At 39.7% G+C, this 22,350-nt stretch overlaps 2 protein-coding genes across 2 annotated transcripts in view; one reads left to right on the plus strand and one right to left on the minus strand.

Annotated features, from left to right (window-relative positions):
- Nucleotides 1-7,080, plus strand: part of kcnc3b (potassium voltage-gated channel, Shaw-related subfamily, member 3b) — a 43,576-nt gene extending 36,496 nt beyond the window's left edge. Inside the window, exon 5 of the mRNA XM_079487581.1 lies at nucleotides 5,545-7,080. Coding sequence (XP_079343707.1) covers nucleotides 5,545-5,558 — 14 coding nt within the window. The 3' untranslated portion in view covers nucleotides 5,559-7,080. The remainder of the gene's footprint in view (nucleotides 1-5,544) is intronic.
- Nucleotides 7,081-9,590: 2,510 nt separating this feature from the next.
- cog7 (component of oligomeric golgi complex 7) lies at nucleotides 9,591-18,526 on the minus strand. The gene is made up of 18 exons (XM_079487767.1): nucleotides 17,869-18,526; nucleotides 17,267-17,452; nucleotides 16,680-16,828; nucleotides 16,358-16,474; nucleotides 16,103-16,271; nucleotides 15,485-15,567; nucleotides 15,189-15,311; nucleotides 14,918-15,116; nucleotides 14,014-14,141; nucleotides 13,772-13,926; nucleotides 13,567-13,683; nucleotides 13,429-13,494; nucleotides 12,619-12,799; nucleotides 12,392-12,532; nucleotides 12,224-12,307; nucleotides 11,290-11,404; nucleotides 11,065-11,208; nucleotides 9,591-10,737 (listed from the first exon to the last, which is right to left on the minus strand). The coding sequence occupies exons 2-18, from the start codon at nucleotides 17,430-17,432 to the stop codon at nucleotides 10,571-10,573; spliced, it is 2,304 nt and encodes a 767-aa protein (XP_079343893.1). The 5' UTR covers nucleotides 17,433-17,452; nucleotides 17,869-18,526; the 3' UTR covers nucleotides 9,591-10,570.
- Nucleotides 18,527-22,350: the final 3,824 nt, after the last annotated feature.

Below are 22,350 nucleotides of genomic sequence, written 5' to 3' on the forward strand. Positions count from 1 at the left end.
ACTTAAATAACATCTGTACATTTTTATGTTCTACTGAAAATATCTCGGAGCAAACACTGATCATCTTTTGCTTAGTGAAGTGTAAAAGTGTGTCATTGAACCTTTCATTAAATCATTGTGCAAACATGAAATCATTTATAAAACCATGAATCATGCCACAATTTAAGTTTGTTGGTTGTGCAAACAGTTGACAGAATTTGTGTTAGACCAATTGTGGATGTGAGTGTTTGAATGGATGTAATAGAAAGTGTGTGTGTCTGCGGTGCATTGTGTGCTCTTTGTGTGTGGTGGTGTCTTATTTTAGAAACGTGCACAAGTGTGTATTGTGTTTGTGAATGTGCAGAAATGAGGTCTATATGTGTGTGTGTGTGTTTGTGTATGTATTGTATATCAGACTTGACTCAGCGCTTTCCGTGTCTGGATGTGTGCGCGCTCAGGCCGTTGTTCTACTTTCATAGCAAACCCTTCCTTTTTTCTGTGGTCAATGCGCAGCAAACTTTTCCCACATTCACCTCTCTCTCCCAGACAAGCACACATATAGAAACTGAAAGAGAGAGATGCAGATCTGATATGTGGGAGGAAGGCCGCTGCGAGTGTCCTCACTTCACTTGAATGAATGATCGTACAAGCCTTATTTACAAACTCACAAATCTTTACGCAACGCTCGTACAAAGTCTGTTTTTCAATGTCAAGCATTCATGACTATAATATGCAAATGAAGGCTTCTATGACATCACAGTCAGGTGAAGTGTAACGGGATGTTATGGGAGGTTGTCAAGGAAACCAGACGGTGATCTTTTTCTCTGAACCCGACTGTAATGTATCACACGGATTCAATGATTTTAATTCAATTCTATCTTTAATATAAAACCTAGTGAGCTGCCTAACTAGACAGCACTTTTAGGCATCATATGCAACCGAGGCTTTTCTAAATAGTAAGTCAGATAATAATTATAATATAATACAACAATTGTGTCCTTTGCCGAACGAGGAATCCCATAATGCATTGTGACCATTTCAGTGATACATCCACGATTATAAATGTGGATTTTAAACATATCCAACAAATATCAATAAAATCATTAAAGCTTGAAACCGTGTGAATGTTTATGTGTGATTAATGTTTACGCGTATTGCTTACAAGCGTTCACCTCAAAACAAAGACGTGTAATCCTTAGACAGCAGGGCAGCTCACAAGGTTTTAAAGAAAAGTGATATTTTATCTCATGTTCAGAATCTTCTAGTTTGTCTCAGAATGGCTGTTGTGGTTTTCTTGTCGGTCTCTCACAGTCTGAAGAACAGCATTACCAGCTCTTATTTGTGTCTTGTTTAAATGACCTGCCCTGCTAAACTACCACTGGTTTAGTGGCAAACACTAAACACTGACGCACAAAACATGAACTTTATAGCAGACCTGGTGTTTTTTTAACCATTGAGAGTGTGTACGTGTGTGTGGAGTATTTTGAAACCTCAGTGTGTTTATGTTGTGGAATTTTTAGAAACCAATGTATGACAATTTTCATAACTCTCATTTTCCTGTTTTGTCCTGTCTTGTTCTGTGTGTGTCTGTTTGTCGATCTTGTATATGTCTCACCTTTGATTTCACATTTTGCTGCACATTCATTTTATATATGCGTTGAAATTTTGCGATCATGTCTCGGTTACTTCGCTTCATAATTCACCTTCTGTCTGTCTGCTTCACCGTCACCCAAATCGATTTATTAACCGCACCGTAACATCATGTGACGTCAATAACAACCCACTCCATCGCCCATGCTCTTTAACCCCAACCGCATTTGAAACTTTCTTTGATCTCTCACTAACATGAACCAAAATGTTTAAACCCCGACCTGGTCCGATCTCATCTATAAACCCGATAAATCACTCAACGCAGCCACCGGCTACGAGAAATCTCGTAGCCTCAACAACATATCAGGAATGGCGGGGTCAGCCCTGCGCTTGACCCCCATCACCAGCACGCCCTACGACCCTTACGAGGCCCCGGGACCCCTCCGCCGCTGCCGATCGCCCATTCCTTCCATTTTGTAGCAGAAAGGGACAGAAGGACTCAGAAAAGGAGAAGAGAAAGGCAGGATACCAGCATTCATGGCAATAACAACCGACTGGTCATGTATGAGCAGAGACTGTAAAAAACACACGCAGGTGTAGGTGAAGACTGATGGCGGGTCGTGTTAATAAAGAAATAGACCTGTCAGGTCAACGCTCAGAGCAGTAGATGTGTTTGTGAGTAGATTGTTTTCTCCATCCTAACCTGTAGTACATTATTAGGTTACTTTAGACGGAACTGATTTTTATTTTATTTAGTTTGCTACATCCTTTCATCTTGTGCGATTGCCTGAAATACTGAATTATTCCTGATGAATATTACTGTGAATATGTCATTCTCGACTGTCAAAAAAAGTGAATTTTGAATGCAAGAATATTGTATATATATATATATATATATATATATATATGCAATCAGTATTCTGCACCTAGATAAGGATGTATATCACACACAACTATACCTTGTTTGTTTATTGAATGTCATTGAATCAAACCTATATAATGAGTGGGAAAAATTACTTATTCGAATTTTGATTATTTGTCATTTACATTGTTCTATTTTTGTTTCTACATTGGCTGAATCATATTCGTTTGCATTTATTTATATAATGTTAATTTTTTTTACATTATAATATAACTTGCCAAGTGTAGTACACATTAGAAGCTAATCTTCCCAAGTCAACTTAAACCTGATTTTTTCACAATCATTTTTCCATTGTGCACAGTGCTGGTGATGTATCAGACTTTAAAAGTGCAAAAAAAAGGAAAAGTGAGCAAACACTTGTCCATACACACATGCACACATATACGTATATGCAAAACATGCAATATTCCACTAACTCATAATGCTGCAAACAAAACTCACACGCACACGTGTTGTTTATATGTGTACGCATGTGTTTGATCCTGAAATGAAAGTACAGGGAAGATGTGGATTTTGTGACCGTATTTGTGTTTTAGGAGACTTTCTTGTGTGACTTATCAATGTTAATGTCCTGGTGTTGTTCTTCTGTTCTATTTTGAATGGGTTTCAAAGACAAACTGTTTTTGTTTTCAAAAACATTACACGACAGTTTCATTTGTATATGATATATACGTCCGTGTTACTGTGTTTCTTTCCAGTATTAGAAATATAGACTATTAAAAAATCTCAATATATTCATGTCCATGTGACCGAGTGCTTCCAGAATCATAAGAAAATCAAGTAAATAAGCCATTTCTGAAAAAATACTTTCCTGAAATAGCAGAAAGAAAAACATATGGCAATAATTGCAAAGATGTAGTTTATAGATAACTGTATGTAATTAGTTTTCCGTCAATGTTATTTAGTTTCCCGATGGAGAACTGGTCACTGACCGCAAATACATCCATAAGGAGCCATTTTGTTTTAAACATGGCACCTCTATCATCCCAACATGTATCCCTCAACTTGATATATTCTACCATTCAACAACAGTGGGACACCTCCTCATACACTGTGAATCCAGAGACTACTGTCACGAAAATGTTCTTCACGTCTCCATTAGTTATAGATCTCTAATGATTAGTTAGTTCTCTAGATCGATAATAATCTGTATTCCATTTGTGAGTGGATGTTAATGTTTCTATTGTGCTGTTCTTGATGTTTAGATGTTTAAACAAGCTGTTCTTTTCCTCTGTGAAGTATATGCCATATAGTTGTACTGTATACAACACTGTCCACTCACTAAAACACATGTTTATATTAAAAAAGCAAGAGCCCTCTATGAGGATAATTTAGGCCACAGTGTTGTTTTAGAGAGCCATACACCTTTTAGCTAGATTTAACTAGCTTCTCCTTTCAATTCAGAGCTTCTAGATCCACCTCGTACACTTAATATGTAGGCCTACATGTGTGAATGCTCATTAAACTCATCTCTAATGCTTTTCTCTTTTTCATACTTGTTTTTCTGGAAATGGTTTTCTTGAATTGAAATTATTCACAGATGTGTTTGAATAATGAAGTGTATTTTTCATGCACCCCGGTAATGTTTTACAACGACATTAAAGGGACGGTTCACCCAAAAATAAAACTTCAGTTTTTATTTAATCACCCTGGAGTGGTTTCAACAGATATTTGGAAGAATGCATGTTTCCAGACAGTTCTTGGCCACCATTGACTACCACATTAGAAAAAATGGCAACGATAGTCCAAAGTGTCCCAGAACGGTTTGCTTTCCTACATTCCTCGAAATCTCTTCTTTTGTGTTTTACAGACATTCATACAGATTTGGAACAACTGGAGACTGAAGCGTTTCATTTTTGGGTGAACTGTTCCTTCAATTAAATGTGTTTTGCCTAAAGTGTTGCAAAAAGCTATTTGAGTGTTGAGGGTTACTGTATGTAAACAAACTTTAACTTCTTTTTCCTTTGTAGTGGAAATAAGACCTAAATGTTCTCGCCGTGCAACGGCAATGCTTCTCTAAACACAAGTCACGGTAACACTTTACATTAAAGCACCCTTTATAAAGCATTTATAAATGGGTTCATTAATGATAAATAAGTCATTTACAAATACTTTATGAAGCAATTATAACTGCATGAATAAAAAGAGGGATTCTAACGAAATACCTGCCAAATAGTGAGCCATGTTTAACTCGCGTGTCATAAATGTTAAACAAATGTTTTTATTCATCATTTATTTATTTGAAGCAGATTCATTATTATCTTGATGTTTTTTGTAATATAGTCTGTCAGACTGGACACTGTAGGGTGTTGTGTTGGTTTTCTTACCTACTCACTATTTGGCTGGTATATAGTTCAGAATCCATCTTTTTATTCATGCAGTTATAACTGCTTTATAATGCATTTGTAAATGACTTATTAATCAGCAATGAACACATTTATAAATGCTTTATAAAGGACACCTTCATGTAAAGTGTTACCCAAATCACAAATGCTGTCCACCTGAAAATGAATTAATGATCAAGTTTACAGCTAGAATAGTTCAATGAATGATCTGTTAACACAATTTTTGCAGTACATGCTTAACTTTTGCCAGCCATCCACAGGTAAACATTCCCCAGCTTCCTACTGTCTTAATCTATAAGTTTCCTTTATCAGCGATGATGTACATTTGACTATAATCCTTAATGTATCTGGGGTGGACTATTCCATTCCTGCATTCAATATCTTACATTAATTGGCCAAATGTAGTCAAGTTTCATTGCCCATCCTTTGACTCTGTGCGTCATACGTTGCCAAAAAACAACGTGAATTCTGCGTGTGCGCGTCTGGACTTTTTCACCCCTGTGAAGATACATGATGTTCAGTGCATGCCGTTGATCTTTACATTCATGTCTGTAGAACAAATGTTGTGTCTTTCGTTTTTGTGTCAATAGTTTTCTATTTGCATCTTTTTCAGTTTTCAGTTGTTCATTGTTAATACACATTCACAGCATCGGATAGGGTGCACGTTCATGTCTAACGGCTGCGTTATGTGTCTGTTTCTGTCCGCAGTGTTAAGTTTCTAGCGTTTGGCGAATCTCTTAAGGAGACCCGGTTAGTCGGCGAATCCTGACAATTTTGCCGATGGCGCCGAACCATCCACACACTGGACATGCGAGGAATGTCGGAGTTGCGAGAGGGTGTGACTGGAAAGAAAAAAAAACACGGAAAATTGACTTTTCCAAGGCCGGATCTTCACACGGTAACCAAAGCAACCTCACTGAAAACTCCGGATCACTCCTCTTCCTTAAGACTGACTGACTCTGAACACTCACACACTGAACCAAACCAAACATTCCAGTGTCTGCCGATGAAAACACAAGATGGTTTGACTGCCACACTGGTTTCTGTATATTCATCTATATGTGAGAATGAAGGACCACGTTCGAATAATTATGTAGCATTTCTGCTAAGACCCTGTAGCATTTCTTGGCTGGGAGAATCTCCAACAACCTTTTTAAAGACTGATGTTCATTGACAGTTTGCACAGAATGACTAAATCTGGCTTAGTCATGCACAACGTTTTTCTTGTCGTCCCCACTCAGCATTTTAGCAGCCAATCGTGTGTCCGTGCTTTGCCGTGTGATCAGTTCCATTCGCCGTCTGAGAAAACGAGTCTTAGACAAGCTTTTTTCTCTTTGTAAGTCAAAGTGGGGGAAGCGAGACGCAGCACTCGAGCGTTGCTATTCCCAAACAGTCTTCCAGTTATGTCCCGTGAGTTTAGGGGAGGCAACGTCGAAACACGCGGTCCCGACAGACCAAAGTCCGTTTCCTCTGACCAAATGACGTACGAGAGTTAAAATGGCACAAAACAACCCAAACTGGATCAAAGCGGTGATGTCTTCGTCCCTTTAAATGCGAACAGATTGGCTGTACTGCCAGGGTTACGGTCCTTTTAAAGAACCCCCGAAACATTGAGGAACGTTTCTAATTCCCACATTAAGCCTCTCTTGTTCTTAAATGACAGAGCTTATAGAGAATTACTTTGTGATTTATTTTGTATTATGTAGAGCTAATGCTGCCATAGATGACACGCGTGCACACGCAAGAGTGCTTGGACCAATAACAAGCGTAAGTTTGTTTTACTTTTTTTTTGTGTTGTTAAGGTCAGGGAAACACGCAAACACATTCTTCAAAAGCCCCTTTCGATAAACCGTCTGCGTTAGACTTAAAACTAAAAACTGCCTTCCGTGTTTCCCACCGTCACCGTCTGGAATTCTCTCCTATTGGCTTGATGTCCCTCACTGTTGTTTCTTCTCGACCAATCAGAGGGAGCGCTCGACGGGGTCACGCCAAACCAATCAAGGAGAATAAATGTACAAAGAAAAAAGAATTTATATTTTGATATGTTATGAATTACAAAAACATCTCCGTGACGCTGCAGATGTTGGAACGCGACAAATGCAAAACGAACTTGAATTATGAATAGAATATCAAAAAGGGTGAATTTCGCTCTTTGGGAGGGAGGGATGGAGGGCGCAAAATAGATCATCAAAAGAGAGATGGTTGGACCATAGACTGAATTGCGAAAACAGATGTCAAAATATGAAGAAAAAAAAAACTAATAAGCAAAAAGCCAACATGGAGAGAGGGAAAAAATGATTAAAAATGCATTTTTGTAACTTTGTTTACCAGCATGAAAACTTTGCATGACTGTATTTTCTGCCAGCCCTTAGTTGAAGTGAGGAGGGCTAAAATAATATAAAAAAAATATATTAACAATAAAGATGTTAATAAAACGAACAAATAAAAAAACATGATATGCAATGGATATTTAAGAAAATAATATATTTAAAAGAGATATATTTTGTTTTGAAATAGGAAGAAAATGTGAATAAATTGTGACTGCGAGCTTCACACAGAACTGTTTTATTAGTTTAACAATATCAAAAAATGGAAATGCCACCCGGATCTGTTCCACGCTGCCCCATGTGATGTTCCTCTGTTCCATCAGAACGGCCCAGGACATGTAGATTTGGCTTGAGTATCTCTATGTATGTAGAAGGGGGCTGAGCAGTCTGTTTTTTATTCTGTAGACCTGAAATGTTCAGCTAATGTTCGTCTGTGTACAGCATTAGTTTCCTCTGTAGCCATGGTAACAACTGTGCTGATTCTAGAACCCTCTATAAGTGGGATACGGCCCCTTTTCCCAGCATGCTTAGGGGCCGATAGCATTTCATCCTCTTCATTTTCTCTCATTGGCAATAATAGGAATGATAATCCAGAGCTCTTCTCTGTGGAGAGACTGTAGCAAGGCGAAGAGGAGACTCGTAATAATCTCAGCATCTTCCTTATGAATGGGTACAGGATGGGAAACTGATAATCTCAGGTGTAATGTGAAAAAGCTCAGATCCACACCAGACTTCTGCCTGCCATCGCTCGTCTCTCTGATTCCCGTCTTTAAACAACCACACTTTTCTTTCCAGTGTTGAAGGGCTTGTCCGTTTTACAAAACAGGCTTTCGTTTTTGACACAGACCTACAAAAGCACAGTTGAGCCCCTGATCTAAGGCAATGAAGACATTTGCATGAAGTGTCTTTTTCTTCACAAGCAGTTGGGACAGAAAATATTGTTTATTATTTATACTTACCATTTCTTAGTATTTTATTTGTCATTATTTTGGACAGAATACCTTGTTTACACCTAACTGAAGTGTTTAAGCATCGTAGCACTCCAGTGACTATGATAACATGAGATTTATTCATGGTTTGCCATCATAGACAGACGTCTGTTTCTGAAGAGTCAAAGCTGGTCCATGAACACGCGAGAGACAGTAGACTGACCGTCATCATACGTATTATATGATGTATACATATACAAATGCATGCATATAATACGTATAACACACAAACACATCAGCCATATACAACCAACACATTCTTACAGGTAAAACGTCATCCTATTTCTTATCATCTAAAATCAGAGGATGTACGACATTGTGGGGTTGAGGACCAAAATGGTTTAAACGTGGCATCTATGGTCCCCTATCACATTTACAAGCGAGGGTTCTTAAAAGCAGAGCTTCGTAAACCTGTTCCAATCCTTCATGATGTTGTAAGAGTCATAAATGAGATGGACTATGCAAGGCAAGGGAGCGAATTAACCAAGTACCCTTGAATATGAGTCTTGACCTCAATGTAGGTGTCAAAACTCTAGATGGAGAGCGTCGGCTAATTGATAAGTCAACAGAAATGAAACCTCAAAAGAGAGACGGCGTGAAGTTTGAAGCAGGTAGCGGTCTGGTGTCACGGCTTTGAGTTATTCCGGGTCTGCTGATATCATCAGATGATATGTGGAACGTAGAGAACGGAGGTGGAAACACGACCTTTGGCAGAATGACAATATGACAATATGGCTTATATTTTGGAAGATCATACCATGTGAACGGGAGATGTCTTCACACTGGGTCACTGGGTCCGTTCCCACCCCAGATCGTTTTTTTATTTCTTCCAAAGTTGTGCATATTTATAGTTTTCTAACTTATTTTATCTATCAATTTATTGAACAGTTTATATTTTCTACAGAGTTTTGGTTTTCAGTTCTTCACTTTGTCCCATATCAAAGGTTGTTCATGTTTTTTTATGACCACTTTGTGCACACACACACGCACATATATATATATATATATATAAAAGCCTGCTGGATTTTCTTTGAGGCGGTCCGTGAGTCACAAAGTAATGCAGAATGAATAGTTTCTTCCAGCGAGAACACCACCACACATAGCCGCTTTGGCGAAGGCCTGGCGTTTCACCTCATGATTTGGTTTTCTTCCTAAATCTGTTCATTCAGTTTCTTTTGTGATATCGCACTACCCTCTTGAAATGATTTGGAATGGTATAATCTGTCTGCATTTCTTTCTCTGTGCCTGCTCTTGTATTCAGTGTCAGTTTGATCATTCCTGTGGATTAAGTTTCATTTGATGTACTTGAATTACAGATATGCAATCACCACCTCTCTGACCACTGCCAATCATCCCGATCAATAATCAATATGATTAAAGTGATTAACAACCTTCATGTGCGTCTTCTGTTGGAAAACAAAACTCTCACGCTCCATATGAGAACAGATGTACGAACTTTATTTTGCCAGAGGACAACGGATGTTGCTCTTTCATCACTCAGAAGATTCATTTAAGAATCAACATTTACATCAGGTGTTTCTCCTAAAAATGCTCTGCAAAAAAACTAAACAGAAATGAGATAATTGTTCCATAACTAGAGATGTAAAACGAATGTGGTAAAATCATCTGGATTGGAGTAAAATGGGTGAGAAATCTTCAATAATATTGACTTTGATAAATCTGAGCTCAGTTTGAGATCTCTTCTGAAACTCTCATGACAGAGACAGAAACATTTGAGATTTCTGCCTCTCTTTCTCAGGTTGGGTTAGAAATATCCAAAACCTTGACAGAAAAACTTTTTCACATTTTCACAATTCAATTATGAAAGGAAACTTGTTACAGCCGTTATCATTGAAGCTAAAGTTTTATTTAGACACTGACAGACATTTATTTCTAACAAAATATTGGGGACTTCATTGGGAACTGAAGTGCTTGTGTATAACCAAATCAAAGAAATGTTTCTGATCTTAGTAGAAAGTACTGCACACAGCCAAATTCATTGCACCTCTTCAGGTTTATTTAAACACACATATAAACATCCCTAAAATGATTTAAAATCTGAATGAAACAGATTTATGAAGTTACTAACGTCAGCTGACATTATGCCCAAAAACTAATATTTTTATGTGTCGCATAAATAAAGATTAATAGCTAACATCCAATGAAATATGCAAAACCCCTTAAAACATTCCAGGATCCCTCGAACACCATTTTCTGCACATAGCAGCCCAAGTGTTTGTTTCTCAAAACATTTCTTCAAGCAAAAAAGGAATGAAAGAACTTTTCAAATGATTAAAGATTCAGGACATAAGCCACATTTAAATATTTACACGTGTGTTTGCCTGGTAATATTAGATTTGGTTTCTCAGTTCGGTGTTAAATAAGCAACATGGAAGAGCCCTCATATATGTATATTGATCAGTACTCCAGACCCCGCATGCTGGCGATGGAGGACGACAGTCTGCGTGGGAGGGGCTTGGCCGTTTGCCGATATTCCTCCGGTTTGGCACGAAGAAGGGCTACGATATTCTGCAGGGTTCTGGAGGTTTGTAGGCCCAACGCATCCATTACATTACTCAGGTAATCTGTAAGGACACAAAAACAAAAAACAAGTGGGTTTTAAAGATAAGTGCTGCGTACAAATATTGACATTGTGAAAATGTGTACGCTCATTATGTGAAAGTGTGCTGTTGTACATTGGGGACCAAAAGTATGACACAACATTGAAAATGAGTGCTTCATAATGTAAATGTAAATTTCATATTCATGAAGTTTCAGGATGTTTCAGAAAACCTTAATCTGCACTATTTCTAGGTCGACTAATAAAATCGAATCTAAAAAATATCTAACCCTCTGTTGCGTATCAGTTATTGATTGGGGATAATGGTGCAGTGATGTAATGAAGACGTCACCAATGTCCGTCGAAAGCTGTTTGGTTGCATGTGGGTTCAGCTCTGGAATCTGTAGGATGACATCACAATAGGTCTGCATGGTTGCCCTAGCAATAGACCCTAGCCAATAATCTGCAGTGTTTTCAAGCTCTGGAACATCATCACCTAGAGCAAGAAAAAACGTGAGTTTGTTTATTTGTGTGCATAATGCTGTCAGGTTTAGTGTGTTCTGTGTGTTTATATAACCTTGTTCTGGTGGATATGGCAGTTTGCCAGTATGTAAAGCGAGTTCTAGTGCTGGATCCTCCTGGGCCACAAACGGTTCCAAATGCAAAGGCAAAGACATGATATACTGCCCGATCTATAAACACAAACAAACAAATATAATAATATACAACAAAATAATACATTTCACCGTATCTTTGTGTTTATTTAAATGTATGTGTTATTACTATAAATTAGGGCTGTCAAACGATTAATCGCATCCAGAATAAAAGTTTGTTTTTACATCATATATGTCTGTGTACTGTCCATTTCTAAACACATGCATTTAGGCAAGGCAAGTTTATTTATATAGCACATTTCATACACAATGGTAATTCAAATGCTTTATGCTTTACATAGAAGAAATTAAAAATATCCATTTGATAAAACAGTGAAGAAATAAGAAAAATTATATTTAACTAGTTAAGAATAAAAAAATTAAATAAATTAAATTAAAAAGCACAGCACAAACAGTCGGACGGTCAGAGGCACAGTGCACATTAATGTATACATATTTAAAAATAATTCACATGTTTATAAATACACAGTACACAGACATACATTATGAAGACACAAACCTTTATTTTGGATGCGATAAATCATTTGACATTCCTACTACAAAGTACTCGAACATGATGAAAACATTTGTCTTGCCTTAAATTAACATTAAAATCAATGTTTAAATCCAATGTTTAAATTTTTTTACCTAATCCCTTCACAACAGAATGATTATAATTATGTCCGGTACAAAATGGCGTACAGATGAACGATGATACGCTGACATGTAAGTCATCAGCGGCTTGTGTTCGTTCTTGTACTTTCAAACATGTCTTGAAGTGATTTTTCGGAATGTTTGACATCATAGGAAAACATAGACTAACTCTTGTCATCTGATGATATGTTAATATTGTCTTACATTAGTGATGTGCTCTTGCGGTGACAAACTGAAGGCCGGCAGATCATCAGTTAGTGTTTCGCCCAAATCAGCAGAGGCGCGACCCTTCAGAAGTCAAATGCAGAGTCAGACACAAACGCTTCTATGTTTAACCTCACCCTCACCTAAAATCACCCGAAGAGCACGCACCTCCGGTTTGGTAAGACGGCAGAGTTGATGTTTGATTTGCAGAAACACGGAGTCAAACGCGAGCTGATTGGCCTGTTGGTTCAGACGCGTCAGAGCGGCGCGAGTCTCCGTCATTAAGCTGGAGTTTCCTGTTCCTTTCTCCTGCACGTAAAACGTCACAGAGACTTGAGTTCTTTCTCACAAATATGAAACAACGCAGCAATGACACACAAATGAAGAAGTAAAACCTTGAGCGAGTGCAGCGTCTCCAGCAGATTATTATACTCCGCCGTGTTTGTTTGCTGAAGGTAATTATAGTCCTGCCATGGGTTCTTTTGGCTCCGCCTCTCGGTCACACCCTCATGTAAGCCAGTCAGACTTCTGGGGTTAAACCCCTCCCACAGGAAACGCCCCGCCCTCCCGAGGATCCTGACAAAACATTGTCCAATCGTGACACACGTCAAGAAAATATGCAGACAAAAAAAACTTTTATATATTTATAAAAAATATATATTTATCAGTTCAAACCTGTATGACTTTTTTCTGAAGAACCCCAAAAAATGTAATTTCTGAATAATTTTGATACCGCACAACACTGAACCCCATTGACTTCCACACAAAACCACAGAGACATTTCTTAAAATATCTTCTATTGTGTTTCACGGAAGAAAGAGTCAGACACAGATTATACCGATCTAAGCTCACGGTCTAAAGCGGACGGCGCAGGTGCACTCAGGACGTCCAAATCTACTTTTGCTACTTTAAAAGTTTTCTGTTCTCACAATAGCAACGCGCCAACAATGCACCTAAGCACACCTCTTATTTAGACCAACACACCCATGAGCGCACAAATGAGAGCAAATGCATTTCCTATTTAAACAACGCGCCGCAGGACGGGAAAATGAGATCTGCGTCGGCCTGAAACTAGCAATAACACTTGCGCCGACTGTACGATAGGGCCCTTTGAATCACATGAGGGTGAATAAATAATGACAGAATGTTGTATTGTTGGGTGATGCACATAAAAGAAAAAAAAGAAGTGTGTTTTCATCTCTTACTTGTTTGACAGCTGCTGTTCAAAAGCTCCACATTGTCTGAGCAGTTCTCCACAGGTCGCTATGATCCTGAGAAAGGCATAAAAAAGACATTTCTTAAAGTGAACTTACCCTCAAACCTGAAAAACAAACTCAGCCCACCTCACAGAGTTCTGAAAGGCTGTCCAATCCTCTGTGAAGATTTCAGAAGTGGGCGTGTCCTCCAATTTATACTTCTTTCGGATCGACTGAAGAGTGACGGAAAAATCTGACACGTATCTGCGAAAGAGCAAAAGCACTGATCAATACTGTGACCGACCCGCTGGCGTTTGCGTGTAAGCGTAAGAAATGTGTGAATGACTCATACTTGCTGAAAAGACCTCGGAGGGCTTTGATAAGCCCACACACACTGAGACCGTCGGTAAACTTAACACAGCGATCCACGGCGCCGGCAGCCAAACCAAAGACCTTCTGAACGGAGTGTGTGAGTTCCAACACACAGTCCAACACTTCGCCACGCTCCTGACATACACACACCATACATAAACGGACACATTTAGATGCAACGGAGGCAAATATTACATTAAGAAATATTAAGAGCATTCTCACCAGTGGCACAGCACTGAGCTGGACCAACAGATTCCTCTCCTCCAGGTCTCCATATTGCATTTGATAAGTCTTATAAGGCGAATACACACACAACACCAGCTCTCCAACCTTCAACATGTTAAACTCACCTAACACACAAACAGGACAAGACAAGAGAATGAGCAACAATCTCACACATTCACAAGATCATAGATGCACAATGATTTTCAAAGACAGAATTATGTATATTTGAGGTCATAATCTTATATATTTAATTTAAATTATACGAGAAATATTAAAAATGATTCCCATTAATATAATAAGATTATTCAAATCATCCTGTATAAATATTTTTTCAGCACAAAAACTCATTACCAAATGTACACTTACAATTAGGGTATACCACTCAAATATATTTATTTTATTCAATCTATTGTATAATATATTTATAAGCCGTTTTTCAATTTTGCACCATTACAAAGCATCTGTAAATAAATATGTTGTGAAATAAACAGAAAGAATAATGATAAAAATAATAACTAAATAATTGATCCAATCAAAAAATTATTAAAATGAAGATAAACTCTCTTATGCTATTTTATATGATAAACATAAATATTAATAATATATAATATTTAATCACGTCAAATTATCCGTTTGTTTTCTTAATTATACCATGTCACACTACAGGACACGTTGTATTTATTCGTCAACTACCCATATAAAAATGTGTTTCTAATCTCTAAACATATCGGAATGCGCACATCATAGTTCAGCGAACTTGACCTTTGGAACGTGCCAAAATACAAAACATCTGCATTTTCGATCTGCTCCAGTCCCATGCGTATAAATGGAAGACAGTGGAACAAAAAGTTTAGTGTGACATCAGCATAAATCAAGCAAATGTAGACGCATATTCACACACCGAGCTGTTGTTGCATCGCTGCTTCCAGACTGCGACCGAAGTTTGCCGCCGTCTGATGAAGGTCCAATAAGAGGTCGAGGCGACAGTCGCTAGAACAGCGCTTTAATGCCACTGCAATGCATTCTGGGATAGACGGCGAAATCGCCCCTAACGTCTGGATCATCAGTACGGTGACCACCTCGCAGGGGTTTTTAAACACCTACAAACATGGAGACATTGGTGAGTGTGTGTGACCATCACAGCTGGAGAGATGTCAGACCTGTGAGTGTACCTGACTGCTCCACTGTAACTGTGTGTGCCATGTTGACAGCAGTGTGTCGTAGAACTCAGAGAGCTGCTGTTTCATGGAGCCGTCTGACTGACATATGCTTTCCCATACTGATAACAACTGTGCCTAAAAACACACACACACACACACCAGACAAACACACGTTTGTGTGATACAACAAATGGATTTAAAGAGAGAAAATTCTGTCTGTTCCAAACTATCATTCCAAACCTGTTTGACTTTCTTTCTTCTGCAGAACACAAAAGATATGTTGAAAGGAAACATCAGCCTTAATTTACCTTGTGGCATTTGTAGTAATATGCCAGTAACTGTGGCATTCTGTCCATTTCTGTGAATACTCTTACAAACACCTTGGCTTGATCTAAAACAGATAACACACACACACACACAATGATTAACATTATGGCAACACAAATGACAAAACAGACAGTTCAGACTGAATAAACTGGGCTACAATATCGATGTACGCACATCAATTCTATAATAATGTGCCATGTAGCTAAAAACTAAAAGAAAAAGAGTTGTAATGAACTAATGGACGCACTTTAATGTATTTCTTATTATGTTAAAAACCTTGTTCTAAAGGCAAATGTCGTCATGCTTTTGTATGCAAATATTAAATAAAAATACACCTAAATATGCGTTTCCTTACATTTGTGCCACATACATGGGAACTCTACCAGTGTCGATTATCAACATCCCTCATGAAGTGCAGGTTTAATCTAGCCAGCAGGTGGCAACAAAAAGTTTTGATTCGATTCACTTTTGATATTTGACCCCTAAACTATGATCAAATCAGTATAACAATCATGAGGACATACATCGCTCTGTTTACCAATACTATAAACTTGATGCAAGTGATTGAATGTGAATTCGTGTTATCATGCATGTGTCACCGATAGACAGTGAGTTGAACGTGGCGACGATCTGTGGGCTGGCGAGAGCTTCCAGTCGGTTCTTCAGAGCTTCAAGCTGAACACACTTCTCGCTGTAATCCGGAGTGTCCACTAACATCGCCAAACTACCCTGCATAGCAGCCAGTTTACTGCTGATCACGGCCACATCCTGCGAGCAAACATACGCATCACATCCACTCTATCAACTTCCTGTTGACTACTGGAACATACACGCTGTACTTAAACAGACTCCACCTGTGTTTTAAAGGTCTCCTCGATGTCAGCGCTCAGAGTGCTCCATTTATCTGCTTCCTGTAGAGCGTCTGCTGCTAACTGCATGCGAGACTTCACCTGATCGATCTCTACCAACACCTGCCGAACACCACAACATCTAAACAAGCTCTTCATAATGTAGAGAACCAAATGGTTTTCACTTCTTAATTGACATTCATCGTATGACAGCGTTATAAATGAAATGTATTGTTATTTTAGAATGACTTGCAACTGTCGGGTTCAATGCTAATATGCAAACATTATACCGTTAATCCTTTGATCGACACAATTTGTGTATTTATACCTTCATAGACTGCACGGTGTCCTGCTCAAATCGCTTGATGTCCTCTTTAACCAAAATCATCTGATCCTTCAGAAACGAAGCCTCCTGCTTCACAGACTCGATGTCCCTCAATACTCGAGGCATATTCTGAAGGGCCTGGTTGCTGCTCTCTGAACACAGAGAAAGAGGAGTGGAAAAGAACGGAGACAGATAGATGTCGAAGTTAAGAAATATTCAGTGTATCACTTTATATTTATACTTTGAGATATATAGCAGGTACACTAAAAAAAGTACACTAACCCCCCCCCCCCTTTCTCTCTCTCTTTCTCTCTCTCAAAAGTATCTTGCTTATTGCTCCCTGAACTCTCTGCAAGTCGCTTTGGACAAAAGCGTCTGCTAAATGACTCAATGTTAATGTAAATATAAAGTATAAATACTTCAATTGAATCCCCTGAACTTATAAATGAATTCATTGGGACGTAAAAGTATATAAAATGACATCACCCATCCTATATAGTCATTGACATATAGCACAAATTACACCTACAACTAATTCTCAGTCGAGTTACTATGAGAGATGAAAGTACACAGAACGACGTGTGTCTTACCCTCTATGGAGTTGTTGACCTCTTGAATAAACAGCTGCAGTTTCATGACCAGAGTAGAAGCATGCGCGTCTGTTTTTCCAGGTGCATCTTTCTGAACCACCCTGAAGGCTCCATTCACCCACTCCTTCACATCAAAATCATCTGCTAGGAACTTCGAGAAGTCCATGTTCACCCCCTTTGAAAACCCTGTGGAGCCAGAATCACCAGATTCAACAAGAACAACTCACAAAGAAGGAAGGAAAGAAGGAAAGAAGGAAAGAAAGAAAGAAAGAAAGAAAGAAAGAAAGAAAGAAAGAAAGAAAGAAAGAAAGAAAGAAAGAAAGAAAGAAAGAAAGAAAGAAAGAAAGAAAGAAAGAAGGAAGGAAAGCAAGAAGGAAGGAAAGAAAGCAAGAAGGAAAGAAGGAAGGAAAGAAAGAAGGTAAGAAGGAAGGAAAGAAAGAAAGAAAGAAGGGAGGAAAGAAAGAAGGAAGGAAGGAAAGAAGGAAGGAAAGAAAGAAGGTAAGAAGGAAAGAAAGAAAGCAGACTGTCTGTTTAAGTTCATTCTTATACAACATACTGAAATCTCTCTTCAGTTCTTCGCCAGTCTATTCTATCATTCTTACCACGAACATAAAATACACAGCCCAGGAGAACGATATCACCATGACCACCAGATATAATTCAAACAGTGCGATCGCTTCCTCCAGAGTTGATTTAAGAGCAGGTTTGTAATAAACAGATTCTGTGCTCAATGTTTCCGGGTTGCGCGCGTCATAATGCTGATCGATGGGAAACAAAGACCGCGAAGAAACATTCCGCTTTCGCGAACAAAAACTTTAAATGAGAAACTAAAAACACTGTGCGTCTGTATGTGGACACCTACTGCGGTATAAAGCTCATATTATTGTTCATATGAATAAACATGTAACCCACATTGAATATATTAAGAAATGTAATTTGAGTGACGTGGCTGTGTTCCCTCTTACGTTGCTCGGGTGGATGTCATGCGCACTGCGGAAATAAAACACTGATTCGTGCTGCTAATGAAACGCATTTAAAATGTTACAGTTTTTCTCAAATTACACACAAATATTGGTACTTGAGACACAATGACCACAGCATGTAACTCATTCACCAACCCCCTGAACCAATTCTGCTAAACTACAAGCACAATTCCTGCTTTACACTCACATTGTAGATCTAAAACACACTTTTTTCAAAACACTACACACAATTCTCTGCATTTGGCACAATTTTCAGGCAGAAAAATCTCTTGTTTTCACAAGGAACACACTGCCATTCAAATATGAACACTGACTCATCACATGTGTAAACACCTCACAAACACCTGTTAAGTCATTATGATGAACGGAGAAGTGTTTTACATTCATTATAGTGTTTTATAAAGAGCACATCAGTGTTCAACTGGTTCTTATAAATGTTTATTCATATGATGGTTTGTGTGTCATTTGAAAACAAAATACCATTTTGAGAAGAAAGAACATTGTTTTGAATCTAAAGTTTCCTTTTGGAGGAGAATTGAGGGGTTTTGCCCATTGTGTTTGGGTTTTTTGATTTGTTTGTTGAGTTCTGAGAATATGAGGCTTTCAGAAAATGTGTGTAAACAATTGAGAAAAACTGTAATATGCCCAAAACACTTTCAACTCATTAACGCTTTTCCAATGTTTTGAAGAATTAAGAATATAACATTTACATCAGATCTTTATTGTTATACATAAATCTGAGGCAGTATATTAAAGATTTTGTATTAAGAAAAAGAAAGTGAGAAAGAACACCAATGTGATGTATTGATGTGATGAAATCCTGTCATAAAGTACCGAGCACCTGCAGTAAGCTTATTGCTGCCTCCTGCCGGACAATTATTGAATTACGTCTTCAGGTCACAAAATCTGGTGCAGTTACAGTTTTTCTCAATTGTTTACACACATTTTCTGAAAGCATGCCTCATACTCTCAGAACTCTACACACAAATCAAAAAACACAAACACAATGGGCAAAACCCCTCAATTCTCCTCCAAAATGAAACTTCACATTCCAAACAATGTTCTTTCTTCTCAAAATTGTATTTTGTTTTCAAATGACACACAAACCAGCATATGAATAGACATGTGATGTGGTCTATTCGTATGTGATGTGATGTGATGTGATGTGATGTGGTGGTGTGGTGTGGTGATGTGATGTGGTGATGTGGTGTGGTGTGGTGTGGTGATGTGGTGATGTGGTGATGTGGTGATGTGATGTGATGTAATGTAATGTGATGTGATGTGATGTGGTAGTGTGGTGATGTGGTGTGGTGTGGTGTGGTGATGTGGTGTGGTGTGGTGATGTGATGTGGTGATGTGGTGATGTGGTGTGGTGTGGTGATGTGGTGATGTGGTGTGGTGATGTGATGTAATGTAATGTGATGTGATGTGGTAGTGTGGTGATGTGGTGATGTGGTGTGGTGATGTGGTGATGTGGTGTGGTGATGTGATGTGGTGATGTGGTGTGGTGATGTGGTGATGTGGTGTGGTGATGTGATGTGGTGATGTGGTGTGGTGTGGTGTGGTGATGTGATGTGATGTGAAGTGGTGTGGTGATGTGGTGATGTGATGTGGTGATGTGATGTGGTGATGTGATGTGGTGATGTGGTGTGGTGTGGTGTGGTGATGTGATGTGATGTGAAGTGGTGTGGTGATGTGGTGATGTGATGTGGTGATGTGATGTGGTGATGTGGTGTGGTGATGTGATGTGGTGTGGTGTGGTGTGGTGATGTGATGTGGTGTGGTGATGTGATGTGATGTGAAGTGGTGTGGTGATGTGGTGATGTGATGTGGTGATGTGATGTGGTGATGTGGTGTGGTGATGTGATGTGGTGTGGTGTGGTGTGGTGATGTGATGTGATGTGAAGTGGTGTGGTGATGTGGTGATGTGATGTGGTGATGTGATGTGGTGATGTGGTGTGGTGATGTGGTGTGGTGATGTGGTGATGTGATGTGGTGATGTGGTGTGGTGATGTGGTGATGTGGTGTGGTGATGTGATGTGGTGATGTGGTGTGGTGTGGTGTGGTGATGTGATGTGATGTGAAGTGGTGTGGTGATGTGGTGATGTGATGTGGTGATGTGATGTGGTGATGTGGTGTGGTGATGTGATGTGGTGTGGTCTGGTCTGGTGTGGTGTGGTGATGTGATGTGATGTGAAGTGGTGTGGTGATGTGGTGATGTGATGTGGTGATGTGATGTGGTGATGTGGTGTGGTGATGTGGTGTGGTGATGTGGTGATGTGATGTGGTGATGTGATGTGGTGGTGTGGTGTGGTGATGTGATGTGGTGATGTGGTGTGGTGTGGTGTGGTGATGTGGTGATGTGGTGATGTGATGTGATGTGATGTAATGTAATGTGATGTGATGTGATGTGGTAGTGTGGTGATGTGGTGTGGTGTGGTGTGGTGTGGTGATGTGGTGTGGTGTGGTGATGTGATGTGGTGATGTGGTGATGTGGTGTGGTGTGGTGATGTGGTGATGTGGTGTGGTGATGTGATGTAATGTAATGTGATGTGATGTGGTAGTGTGGTGATGTGGTGATGTGGTGTGGTGATGTGGTGATGTGGTGTGGTGATGTGATGTGGTGATGTGGTGTGGTGATGTGGTGATGTGGTGTGGTGATGTGATGTGGTGATGTGGTGTGGTGTGGTGTGGTGATGTGATGTGATGTGAAGTGGTGTGGTGATGTGGTGATGTGATGTGGTGATGTGATGTGGTGATGTGGTGTGGTGATGTGGTGTGGTGATGTGGTGTGGTGATATGGTGTGGTGATGTGGTGTGGTGATGCAATGTGATGTGGTGTGGTGATGTGTTGGTGTGGTGATGTGATGTGATGTGATGTGATTTGATGTGATGTGATGTGATGTGGTGATGTGATGTGGTGATGTGGTGTGGTGTGGTGATGTGATGTGGTGTGGTGTGCTGATGTGGTGGTGTGGTATTGTGATGTGGTGGTGTGGTGATGTGATGATGTGATGTGATGTGGTGTGGTGTGGTGATGTGGTGTGGTGATGTGGTGTGGTGATGTGGTGTGGTGTGGTGTGGTGTGGTGATGTGATGTGATGTGATGTGATGTGGTGTGATGTGATGTGGTGATGTGGTGGTGTGGTGATGTGATGTGATGTGATGTGATGTGATGTGATGTGATGTGGTGTGATGTGATGTGGTGGTGTGGTGATGTGATGTGGTGGTGTGATGGATGTGGTGTGGTGTGGTGTGGTGATGTGGTGTGGTGATGTGGTGTGGTGATGTGGTGTGGTGTGGTGATGTGGTGTGGTGATGTGGTGTGGTGTGGTGATGCAATGTGATGTGGTGTGGTGATGTGTTGGTGTGGTGATGTGATGTGATGTGATGTGATGTGATTTGATGTGATGTGGTGATGTGATGTGGTGATGTGGTGTGGTGATGTGATGTGGTGTGGTGTGCTGATGTGGTGGTGTGGTATTGTGATGTGGTGGTGTGGTGATGTGATGATGTGATGTGATGTGATGTGGTGTGGTGTGATGTGGTGATGTGATGTGATGTGGTGATGTGGTGATGTGGTGTGGTGATGTGGTGATGTGATGTGGTGTGGTGATGTGATGTGGTGCGATGTGGTGTGGTGATGTGGTGTGATGTGATGTGGTGATGTGGTGGTGTGGAGATGTGGTGATGTGGTGTGGTGATGTGATGTGGTGCGATGTGGTGTGGTGATGTGGTGGTGTGGAGATGTGGTGATGTGGTGATGTGTGGTGATGGGATGGGATGGGATGTGATGTGGTGTGATGTGGTGATGTGGATGTGATGTGGTGATGTGGTGATGTGGTGTGGTGATGTGATGTGATGTGATGTGATGTGGTGATGTGATGTGATGTGGTGATGTGATGATGTGGTGTGGTGATGTGATGTGATGTGATGTGATGTGGTGGTGTGGTGATGTGATGTGGTGATGTGATGTGATGATGTGGTGATGTGGTGATGTGATGTGATGTGGTGGTGTGGTGATGTGATGTGGTGATGTGGTGTGATGTGGTGATGTGGTGGTGTGGAGATGTGGTGATGTGGTGTGGTGATGTGATGTGG

The sequence above is a fragment of the Barbatula barbatula genome (assembly GCF_947034865.1).
Source record: "Barbatula barbatula genome assembly, chromosome: 23".
In the NCBI taxonomy this organism is placed as follows: Eukaryota; Metazoa; Chordata; class Actinopteri; order Cypriniformes; family Nemacheilidae; genus Barbatula; species Barbatula barbatula.